Consider the following 11,919-nt stretch of genomic DNA (forward strand, 5'->3'; position numbering starts at 1 on the left):
CTCAGATGATCTGATAGCACCACACCCCTGGTCTGGTGTCTGGGATAATGACACCTCCACCACGGAGGCATCACTGCTTTGATATGCAGTGACAAAAACACCCCAGCAGCTCAGCCACTGCAGTGACTTTGAAAAGAGAGACAAGAAACCTGCAAAAACATTCAACATCAGTGGCAAAATAAATGAGAGATGCTGCATAATAAGCTAAACAAATACATTAATGCAACACACAGGGTGAGATTTCAGCTGCAGCACCAGAACACTCAGACCCTGCCCATGTTAAATGTGACCTGCCAAGAGAAAATACCCACACACTGGGGACTTCCTTCTCACAGGGTACCAAAAGTTTGAAAAGGTTTTTAAAAGACAAAGTATATTTTAGCAAAATGTTTCAGAGTTATGTGCCATTGGCCCTAAACAAAAGCCACTGCAGCAATGAATAATTAAAAAAAAAAAAAATCGGCTAAAAATTAAACTAATTCTGGTAAAAATTAAACTGTGAAGGCTGCTGGGACCTCAGTTAAGAATGACAGTGAGGGAAGAGCAGCCTTAAGGGGCAGGACAAGTTAAGGCACTGGAGCTGCAAAGCTCTGCTGTGACATTGAGTCCCAGTCTCTGATCCAGTTTAATGAGATGGGAATCCTTGGGCTCTGAGGTTGACAACTTTTTGGGGCAGACACAGACATTCTCCAACACACCACTGAGGCAGCACCTAAAAAGCTCTGACAAACAGAGGCAGGTCTGTCACCCCCTCCCCAGCTGAGGCATCAGGCTGTGCCTCACAACTCTGCACAACCCTGTGCACATCCAGTCTTCTGTGCCCAAGACTGGGTTTCCAGGTTTATTCCAACATAAACCAAGCACCCAAACAGAGCATTTTAAGTGGTTAACTCATTCCATGCAAACCCAAGTAGGGAAGCAGTTTCAATGACAATTATTCTCAGAAGAATCCCTCCTGGGCAGACTCTCAGTATCAGCCACATGATCATTATCTGAGGCTGCTCCATGAATGGAGATTTTCTGTGGAATCATCACTTAAAGCCTTGGCAGAGCAGCACTTATCCTCATGGAAATAAACCTCTAATAAAGCTCTAGTGCTGCAGTTTTATTTCTCATTGAATTTTTTTTCCATGTACTCCTAAACGTACAGACATCAATTAAGAAAAATCACATAACTGATACAAACAATTTCTATTTTAAATCCTTAGTTATGAGACTACTGTGCTAGCAGAGAATATTCTTTCCCAGGAACAGACCCATGGCTAGGTGAGTTGAAAGTGACACTAACATTTTAAAATCCATTCTACTAAAAAATCTGTTCTTTCCCCTTTCATATGGATTACATTGAAACAAAGTGTAACAAAAGTGCTTGAAAACCTGACCTTTTGTTTTATAAAGCAAACTATGGTAACATCTTTGGAAAAGTCAAGTAGATGCTGCGTGTTCAGCATTAAACACTTACCTGGTGTTTGTGGAGCTTTAATGATGAGAATGGATGACAGCACAGTGTCATCTAGAAGACCTAGTACCAGTTTTTCTACACATAAGAAAACCTATTGGGAGCTGGAAGTGAAAAATCTCCACAGAGGACAGAAAGATGAGCAACCAGAATGTGCACCCAGCAACAGAAAATCAAGTTTCACCTTCAGTGTAGAAAAAAATCTATTTAAACACCCTCATGAGGGATCAGTGGAATAAAAAGATAGAACTGGCTGTATAAATGTCAATCTTTATTTGATCTCCCAGTGCAGTACATGACTTGTGTGCTCCAAATGAATAGAAAAACCCAAAACAAACAAAAAAAGAAGACTGCTGAAGAAATATCTCAGGGGTTAGGACACAGCTTTGGGAAGGGGTATGTTTTTCACCTCGTGGATGCCATCCTTGTCAACGAACCGGGCGTTGAACGAAGCCAGATTGAGGATGAAGCGTTTCTGGAGCTGTTCAACAAAAGACAAAGGATGAGACTTGCTCAAAGAGAAGAGGAGATCATAACTTAAGGGATGTGCTGTGGCACATCCAAGTATCTGGGTTCTAGTGACCTGAAATACTAGGAACTAGAATGGTTTTTCACTGCTCAGGCATCAGTGAGTATGAATTTGTTCTCTAAGCCCCTCCACGTTAGACAAGTCTAGGCTAATGCAAAATACACCAGGGTGCACCTGAGAAACAGGAAGGCATTTAAGCAGGAAGACCAAAGAGGGCTGCAACTGAGGGCACAGAGTGTATCAAAAAGACACTTCAAACAGAACCTTAGAGTACTTATTCCTGAGGTTTTCCCTGATATTCCCAATTGTATTGAATTCAATGTCTTAAAAACAAGGATAAAGATTATTTTCCTACGATAAAAGCTTTGGAGTCTGGAAGGTTCCATTTACACTAACATTGGTCATGAACTATAAGGTCAAACCTTCACCTCAGATATCACTTCAGAAGCTGGAAGAGAAGTGCACTTAGAAGTTTGTTCTAGTTCAGTGTACTACAAGTCACAGAAGGATGCTTGCATTATGTTCAGGAGAAACATAAAAGGAAAAAGTCAAAGACTGTATCAATATTATGCTAAGCATGGAAGAAGCAGAAGTAAAGAAAAGCAATTAAGCTTCAAGTTTATGTTCTGGAGGACATGAACCATGCTAAAACAATGCAAGTGCCCACAAATCCTTTTCCTCAGTAGCTATTCCACATCTGGCCAATGCGCATTTATTATCCCTTCCGGCAAAGACAGCAACAAAACGTGACAAGAGGAAGAGGAAAATATCAGTAAATGAATGCAAACAAACATTCCTTTCTCAAGATCACAAGGGCCCAAGTCTGGCAACTCACCTCCTCCAGACATTTTTTTAGGAGCTCCATAGCTTCCTCACGTGTGATACCTGAAAGAGAAAACACCCCCAGATTGATTTAATTAGAGGCCATCCCTCTCACCAGAAACTTTTATTAAATTTAAGCAACTTTTCAGCTGAGCACCAGACCCTCTCCCTCCCCAGCTCGCAGAAAACACGTTCCAGATGCTGCCCCGCCCCGCAGCGCCGGGGCTGCAACGAGCCATTGAGAATCGATTTGTTCCACTGCCTGGGAAGCATGACGGAATTCCGCCCCCCATGGCCCGGGCTCTGCAGCAGCCCGGCCGCCTCCCTCCCCTCCACTTCACTGCAGTTTTAAATCAGGTCCATCTGCCCGGGCCGGTTGCGAGGCAGCGGCAGGAGGCGGGGACTGGTCTCAGCGCTGGGCTCCCTGCTGGGGGTTGGCTCCAATAATGGGAAAGGCACGTGTGAGATGCTCCTGCTACTCTCACACGCTGGGATACAACCCATGGCAAGCCATGACAAGGTACTGTAGCTCACTGGGTCTGTCTTTTCACAAGGAATGGTGGAAATGGAGCAGTGTCATTTTCAAGGGAGGTGACTAGAAACCAACCAAGCTCTGTGGATCTCACAAAACTTGTTTCTAGAGCTTGATGCAGATCCACACCCCCTGTTCCAGCAGAATTCCCATCAGAAGAGCACTCAGCTTATGGCTACATTTCTCACAGAGCTGGATGAAAGGATTACAAAGAGAACATCTCTGCCATGAGATCAAACTCAGCTTCACACACAGGAGAGAAGTAGTTTAGTAGCTAAAGCCAAAATGCCAGATAATGAGAGCTCCAAGGGTTGTACATTTCCTCACCTGTACAGCAGGGTCAAGACCATGTTTATTCCTTGCCAGTGTAAGAACTGGACTATGATTCTAAAACTAAAACTACACAGGTACAGACATGTACAAGAATCATGACCAAGAGCTAACACATGTATAAAGCTGTAAACCAAACCAACCCATCTTCATCCCCACACTTCAGAGCGCTGAAGATAATCTTGCCAGAATATCTTTTCACTTGTATGGTTTTAATATATCACACACAAAGCCCATCCAAGATAAGGAGCAATGGGATCTGGGGCTGTTCTCCAAAGACTGATACTCTGAGAAAATGTACATGTCATATCCAACAGACAAGTAGAAGATAAAAGTTATCAAAAGGCTATTTATTAAAAACAGACTACTAGCAGCTAATGGTCCATGGAGGTCTAACAACGTTTTAGAATAAATTGAAACTTCCTTCACTTAGTCTCTTATGCTCCTAACAGGAAAACACTTCAAGGAATTGACTAGTTTCACATCCCCAGTTCAGCAAAACCAGAAGACAATCTCTAAAGCTACATTTATTCTAACAAATATTCCAATCTGTGGTACCACAGCAACCACACTGCACCATCTGACTCAGCACAAGTCAACCTCTCAGTTTAAGCCTCTAATTTATCAATCAGTAACAGGAGAATTTTATTCTCATGGACTCCACTTGCCTGGCTTGTAATAGCGGTCGAGGATGCTGAGGGTGAGGAAGGCACCATATCCATGTGCTGCAAAAGGAGCTTTAGCCAGAGCTGCAAGGTAATCCATGTAGTAGAGGGCAGGACCTTCGTGGTCATCATAGCCAGCCAGGAGCAGGTTGACGTGGTAGGGGGTCTGCAAACAAAGGAAGAGTGTCACCAAGGCAGCCCAGCTCTTTGAAGCTTAACTCCCTGTGCCACCTACAGAAGAGCAACAGAGCTGCTTTCACAGTTTTTGCCCTTGAAATGCTACTAGCAACTACATCAACACTGGAGATCATGGATCTCAATCTAAAAACCATCAGGTCTTTTGGTAATATGGAATGCAGAAGCAAATAAAGACATAAAACTCTGGTTCTCCTGAAAATTAGTAGTTTGGGGTTTGGCTCAGATTTTGGGGTTTTTTAAAGCTTTCATGGCACATTCAAACTTAAGAAAACTTTGTTTTCACATCAGATTCTTTCATCTCAACATAAAACTTGTGGATTTTTACTGTCAACATGGGAGCACAATGAGAACATTCTGCAGTTTGTAAGAAGCCCTCTCTGAGTTCACATGCTCCCTCTCAGTCACACCACCCAGTAACTGCTCAGCACACGTGGAGCTCACCCACAGCTCCAGCAGCTGCACACACTGTGACACCATCTCGTCAGCTGGCAGGAGATTGTCATTGCACTTATTAAGTTTAATCTTTAATATTTTGGCTAACTTGACCAAGTGATTGAAGATCTAAGGAACTGCTTTATTTCTGTTCAAAACTGACTACCAAGACACTGCTTTTGTCTATAGCTGGAAGGTTTTCTTAAACTCAATCTGCTTTGGTTGCTGTCTTCTCTGATTCTTGTTTGAGTTCAGCAAGAGTCTCTCGAGTAAAACTGAGAAATATCTACAACTTCTCCAAAAAGACCACTGCAGCTTCACTAATGTAACCCTGCCTCTTCATTGTGCTGTACTTGCAAGTTGAGCAATTCTTCAGCAGTTTCCTTTGTGATTTAGGATAATCTGAATAAAGCAGATGTGCCCATACATCTTCTTTCAAGATGTGCACTTTAGAAGACCATGAAACATGTACACACTGTAAATAATTTTTTTTAAGTGTAGGCTCAGAAGAAAATGTTTTAATTGTAATGTCTTTTATATACTTCCAGTATTCTCATATTTATATTATGTTTCTTATTATATTAATCATACTAACAGGATATCTCTTAAAATGCTGGAAAGTCTAAATCAACAAACCAACAAAATGAGAATGAAAATGATGATGCAACTCACAATAGATTAGAACAAGCAAACACAACTTCCCCCTAAAGCCAAAACATAACTTTGACAGGAGAAACTTCATTTTGATACTAAGCACAGTGAATTTGTACTCAAAATATTACAGGATACTGTATTTTGACTTGCCCCAGATAGAAAGAAAGAATAAAGAAGGCTACAGTTATATATTAAACATGGCTGTAAATGGTGTGATTTAATCTTCAAAGCATTCAGGAATATTTAGAACCAAGTTACCATGCAGCTGCACTCAAGTCATTACTCTGTACTTCATCATTTATTTATTCTGAAACATCACACAAGTTGATATTTAAGAGCCACGACACCAGATCACTCAAATTATTGTGGGACTTTGAATTACCAACACTGGCACATGTGAGATCCTCAGCCAGAAATAAATGCTGTTATCCAGACTTCAACAAATCCGGAAGCTGGTTTTCACTTTAAGTTCTCCCACTAATGGCGTTTGAGACAACTTCTTAAAACTCTACATGTAAATAAAGTGCCCCCCATGCCTTCCTGTCCAGAAAGGCAGGATTTAAACGTTAGAAAATATACATAATCTATTTATTGCTTCCATGATTACAGATGGAACTTGCAGACAGGACCTCTCTGCTGTCTCTGTGGGACTGACATCTTTGCTGGGATGGGACTCCTGGGGCATCTTCATCCTTTTGTCCATGCCAAGGGCAGCCTTGGGTTTTGTAACAAAAACCTTGCCAACAGCTCTAAACTCTTTTGGAGACTGGTGTGATTTAAAGGGCCACCAAATGAGTGGACACTCCAGGAACAATTAATTTCCCCCAAAACTGAACCTTGCTAGGAAAGGCTATACTTTTCATCCCGAGTACCTTGCACTGCATGTTGTTTGATTTAAAACAACCACAGCAATTAAGGGATGTGTGAAATTCTTCGGAGTTTACAGCTGAAGAGAAGAGCTGTGACAAGCAGAGCAAGCCCCTCTCAGCAGCGGGAGGTGGGCGGTGACAAGCAGGGCTGTGACATCTGACGGAAGCCGGAGTCACATCGAGGGGGGGAAGGTGGGCGTGAGGAAACCTCCTGCTGAGCGTGGACAAGGCAGAGGAACCGACAGCCTTCCTCTGGAGCCAGGCCAGACCCTAGCACCTCTCACTAACCACAGTCCCCGCTGAACTGGACTCCACCAGGGGAGGCCACCGGCTCTGAAGGGGCAGGGGGTTGTTCTCCCAGGGAAACTGGAAGAGGAACTTCTGCACCTCTCGGCGATGGGAAAGCCAGCTGGCTCCAGAGCAGCTGCTGGGTTTGCCTCAATTATCAACACAGATCCTTTTCAGATCCTACCCCAAAACATAAACCCCGTATTTTAAGATAAATGCCAGGAAAAAAAAATCAGGAACTTGGACTACATGAGCCACAAGGTTCATAAATGAAATCAAACTGGATAACACAGGGAGGAAGCCAGTGGTGACTGACACTGCAGACCAAGCTCGATTTGGGGCTGGGGCCTGAAAATCTCCTGTTTCAGTGTTAGCCACCTCCCTTCCTGTACCTTCTAGCCTCTGACAGGGACAGCAACAAACTAACTTACCCCCATCAGACTTTTTTCCTTTTGAACTATTTTTCCACTCCTAACAGGAGGCAGTGAAATGTTTCACCTTTTTATTTTTAAATTGTTATCATCCATATAATTAAATGAGAAATTCTAGATGCAACTAAGAAACAGAGAGAGCTGGTGTTAATCCTTCTAGTACCCCACAAATTATCATGACAATGTAGCAGAAATTCACAGGAAAATAATTCTGATGGCCAGGTTTGTGTTGTCAAGCTCTAAATCCCACAAACAAATCATTAAGTGCCACCTTCAAAGAAGAGCAGCTCTCCCTGCAGTGCAGAGCTGGCTGCAGTGTGACAGCAGTGTCAGGGAGCACCCCTTGCTCCAGGGAATTGCCATCTGCAACAGCACAACATCTCATCTCCGGTAAATAAACACATCTGCCTCGGAGGAAGCCAGTGGTGACTGACACTGCAGACCAAGCTCGATTTGGGGCTGGGGCCTGAAAATCTCCTGTTTCAGTGTTAGCCACCTCCCTTCCTGTACCTTCTAGCCTCTGACAGGGACAGCAACAAACTAACTTACCCCCATCAGACTTTTTCCTTTTGAACTATTTTTCCACTCCTAACAGGAGGCAGTGACATGTTTCACCTTTTTATTTTTAAATTGTTATCATCCATATAATTAAATGAGAAATTCTAGATGCAACTAAGAAACAGAGAGAGCTGGTGTTAATCCTTCTAGTACCCCACAAATTATCATGACAATGTAGCAGAAATTCACAGGAAAATAATTCTGATGGCCAGGTTTGTGTTGTCAAGCTCTAAATCCCACAAACAAATCATTAAGTGCCACCTTCAAAGAAGAGCAGCTCTCCCTGCAGTGCAGAGCTGGCTGCAGTGTGACAGCAGTGTCAGGGAGCACCCCTTGCTCCAGGGAATTGCCATCTGCAACAGCACAACATCTCATCTCCGGTAAATAAACACATCTGCCTCTGCCAGTGTCCTCCCCACTGTGCTGCCCATCTGGAGCAGGTGAGCTGGAAGACAGGAGTGGGCTCTGTAGGGAGGGGGGACACTGAAGGGATCAAGCCTCGAGGGACATGGCACAGAGGAAGATGACAGTGCTACATCCTCCTGGCCAAGTTTGCCAAAAAGCCTGTAAATGACTGCTCAGTGGTGCTGCAAATCATACACAAGCACAGGCTGAATCTGCTGGGGTGGGCAGGACAGTGTGAGACTCCCCTGCACCACACAGGCAGGTCAGATGCCACCAGGCAGCCAAGAGCCACCTGGGCCAGGCAAAGCAGCATCACCTCTCCACAGCAACCTCAACCACCACCACAGCTTCACTACACACCCCTCCCAAACCCACCCCAGCACAAGCTGGAGCAGCATTGCTGCCAGCCCTGGTCAGCCACCCATGGAGCTGGGTAAAGCCACTTAAACCAGTGCTCCATGTGGTAGGCTGAGGCAGGACCCTGCCCCATGCTCTTCCCCTTACTCCCTCTGACTTCAGAAATTCAAAAACCTGCTGCCTTCAGCCGTCAGGAATGACAGAAACGAGAACACCTTGGGTTGTTCCTGCCCATGACCTCTTGAAGGGCCTGGGCCTCACCCCACACAGGCACAGCACTGATGTTATTTGTGCTGGAAAACACCAGCCCAGGCCTTTGCACTGCCCTGCTGGAACAGCAATGGAACTGATCCCTGACAGAACTGCTAACTTCATTCCCAACATCCCATTTCTTGTTTCCTCCCATGCAGCACATGGAGAACACTCTTCCTAGCCCCAGATCTTTAACAGCCCATTTGCCCCTTCACTACATCTGTTCATAATTTGAAAAACTTACCATGAGAAAAACCAGTAATTGCAGTTTAGTAACTTGAAAACACAGCTCCAGCTTGGGTTTGATATGTACTGAAAGCCTCGTGGTGCTATTTACAAAAGGGACTCCTTTTGCTAAGTACATCAAACAGCTCTGCTCTATTGAATCATTTTCCAAGAAGATAAATGGATTCAGTGCATTTGCATGAAAACTGACAACCTTATCTCGATGATAAAGAGGCTTAACTCACTCAGCTGTCTGCAGTGCCCCTGCCAAAATGTTTACTGGGCCCAAGGCTGGAATTTGAGACTATAGTTTTATCAGTTATTGATAAGCGATGGGATAAGTTTTTTAACCAGGCAAATAAACCTACATTTTAATAAAACATCCTTTCAAAGGGAATTCACCAGTAGACAGAAACTGCCACCTTTTTCAGATTCCATTACTTGACAATGGCAACTCTCCCCTCTAAGAGTTTGCCAAAAGCTTTCAGCTCCCCTGACTCACTCGGCTCCGCAGGTAGTCGGCCAGGTTCCGCCGGGTGAAGTTGGCAGCTGCAGTGGGAGACAGTTCATAACCTGGGGAGGAAACGTGTCATTTTGAGAACTGAGCAAACCCACACTCCTCTCTCACTTCCTGACTTCCCATTCCTATTTTGAAATGACAAGATATTCTTTAAAGACAGAATGTTACACTGTTTGTCTAGTTCTAGTTTATCCTGAAAGCTGCAGATGTAAAAGGGGGCTCAGAATCCAGGCAGCTCATCTGTTCAAACCCACAGATCCCAAAAATCAAACCACTGGGCAGGCAGCCTGAATTTTTCAGTCAGGTATAACAGGAGAACTGGTAACAGTTGTCATGGAATGGGCACTAAGGGAAATATTTTCCTACCAAACCTATTCTTGGGTCATTTATGTTATAGATACATTATCTGGGCTTTGGATAAACCTCCTGGTTTACACTATTAATCCAATCTCCACTTCTTCACCCTTCAGTACCACCTTTCTGGGACACTAAACATTCAGAAATCCTTGAAGCTGGAGGAGTTGTGAAAACTTTCCACCAACATTCACTAGTAAACTCCATCTACCATTACCTCTGACTCCAAACCCTCAGTAACTGATCTCCTCACTCACCATTTCTCATCTTGTAGAGCTGGACATTCTTCTGGATGTATTCTGCAAACTGCACAGTGTCTCCAGCCTCCCCAACACACAGGAGGAGGATCTTTTCACTCATCTTAAACATTTTGTCATGGTCTAGGCAAAGAAAAATAACATTAAGAGCCATGGTGACAAGAAAGAATAAATTATTTTGCCAATAAACTTCCCACAGAATCTTGTGTTCAGACAAGGTTTAACATTTTGCATGGTGCTTCCTGGGTTCAGGAAGAAGAGTTTTGCTCAGTGGCCATTCTGCTTTATTTAAATGTTATAATGAATAAGCATATATTATAACAACTTATAAATTCAACCACTTTATATAATATTAAGTTATAATATTAAGCTATAATTAGTTACACAATATAGTATATGTAATATGCATATAATTAGTTATAATATTAGCTACTTTAAAGATACTATAACTACTATAAAATAACTACTTCAGAAGGAAATAATGGAATGGTTTGGACTGTCAACACATTGAACAGAATCAATCTTAGGAAATCCAGCACTAAATCCCATGTCAAATGATCCCCTCTTCCCCAATACCCAGGACTTTCTCAAAAATTAGCAATTTAGGTGTCAGAAACAGGTTTTTCTTGTCATTAGTTTTGTTTTAAAAATAAATAAATTAGCATTTAAGTATGGAGCATAAATTAAAAACCAGCCCACTGACACAGATGGAAACAGAGGAAGAGCAGGCTACACATTCACTCATAACTGCAGCTTAAAAACTCCTGTTTGTACCTGAGAGAACCCAAGTTGTCCTGATGCCAACACTGAAGACAACTCAGAGCCCAAACCAAAGTCTCATCTAATTGAAGCAGAACTGCTCAGGTATCCCAGACAAAAATCCAGCAGCTGCTGGTGGGGAAGGCAGAACATGGAAGGGAGCTCAGTGGAACAGCACTCATCTCCAGCTCTGAACTTCACCAAATGCTGCTCAACCATCTCTGCTGCCAGGCAGGTCTGAAGGGGCAGGATCCCCCAGAACCACTTCAGGAGCTGTGAGAGCAGCTGCAGGTCCTGAGGGTTTGGGAAAGGCCACTGACCAGCCCTTGCAATCAACTGACAAACTAAAACAAGTGTTACTAAATGCCAACATTGCAAACCAACACCTGAAACCTGTCTGGTTTGCTTTCCTCTCCCAAAGAAAAATAAATCCTATGTCTTAAGTACATCTTTCTTCATGTTTATCCACAAACCTGAACAACCATTAACTTACCAAGCACAGCTTGAAGTTACTGTATTTGTATTTTGCCAGTGCCACCACCTTTCCCAGCCCCCTCTCCCCCACCATTGCCTTTTAACCATCTGAAGTGAAATATTTCAGATAAAAGCACTGCTACAACATCCAGGATTTTGTGGGATGTTTACCAATATTGCAACATCAATATTCTAGTCTACACCTTGTGAACAAGCTTCATTGCAGGCTCTTGCAACAGGAGGCAGAAAAGGTCATTTTAGAGCATTTCAAAGGCTTGATAATCCCTCAGATGCTTTACCACATAAATAAACTCAGAACCTATTACAGTTTGGCCCATGTGCTCTGTGCTATGAATTTCACTGATGCTTTGACTTCCAGTAATCACTTTTTCCCCCCTGAGAATCACACTTTACCAGCGGCCGAGGCACAAACCAAGCACTGAGCCTCACCCGCGGCCCTCCCTGTGCTGGTTCTTAACAGGCTGATACTGCAGGGCCCGGGTTAACGCCGCCAGGCCCACCCGAGATGCCGAGTTACCACGATAACCC

General features: G+C 43.5%; 1 protein-coding gene across 1 annotated transcript; it reads right to left on the minus strand.

Annotated features, from left to right (window-relative positions):
* Window positions 1-1,716: 1,716 nt before the first annotated feature.
* On the minus strand, window positions 1,717-10,291 carry PSMB2 (proteasome (prosome, macropain) subunit, beta type, 2). Its single transcript, XM_009997391.1, has 5 exons — window positions 10,138-10,291; window positions 9,509-9,579; window positions 4,341-4,503; window positions 2,824-2,873; window positions 1,717-1,940 (listed from the first exon to the last, which is right to left on the minus strand). The coding sequence occupies exons 1-5, from the start codon at window positions 10,289-10,291 to the stop codon at window positions 1,833-1,835; spliced, it is 546 nt and encodes a 181-aa protein (XP_009995693.1). The 3' UTR covers window positions 1,717-1,832.
* Window positions 10,292-11,919: the final 1,628 nt, after the last annotated feature.

Source organism: Chaetura pelagica, unplaced genomic scaffold (genome assembly GCF_000747805.2).
Source record: "Chaetura pelagica isolate M959 unplaced genomic scaffold, ChaPel_1.0 scaffold1445, whole genome shotgun sequence".
Lineage (NCBI taxonomy): Eukaryota > Metazoa > Chordata > Aves > Apodiformes > Apodidae > Chaetura > Chaetura pelagica.

Coding starts and splice junctions, on each gene's coding strand:
- PSMB2 (XM_009997391.1), bottom strand. CDS start 10,291: ATGGCTCTTAATGTTATTTTTCTTTGCCTAGACCATGACAAAATGTTT. Junction 9,580..10,137: donor GCTCTACAAGATGAGAAATG/GTGAGTGAGGAG, acceptor TTTCCTCCCCAG/GTTATGAACTGTCTCCCACT. Junction 2,874..4,340: donor CGACCGCTATTACAAGCCAG/GCAAGTGGAGTC, acceptor TTTCTCTTTCAG/GTATCACACGTGAGGAAGCT.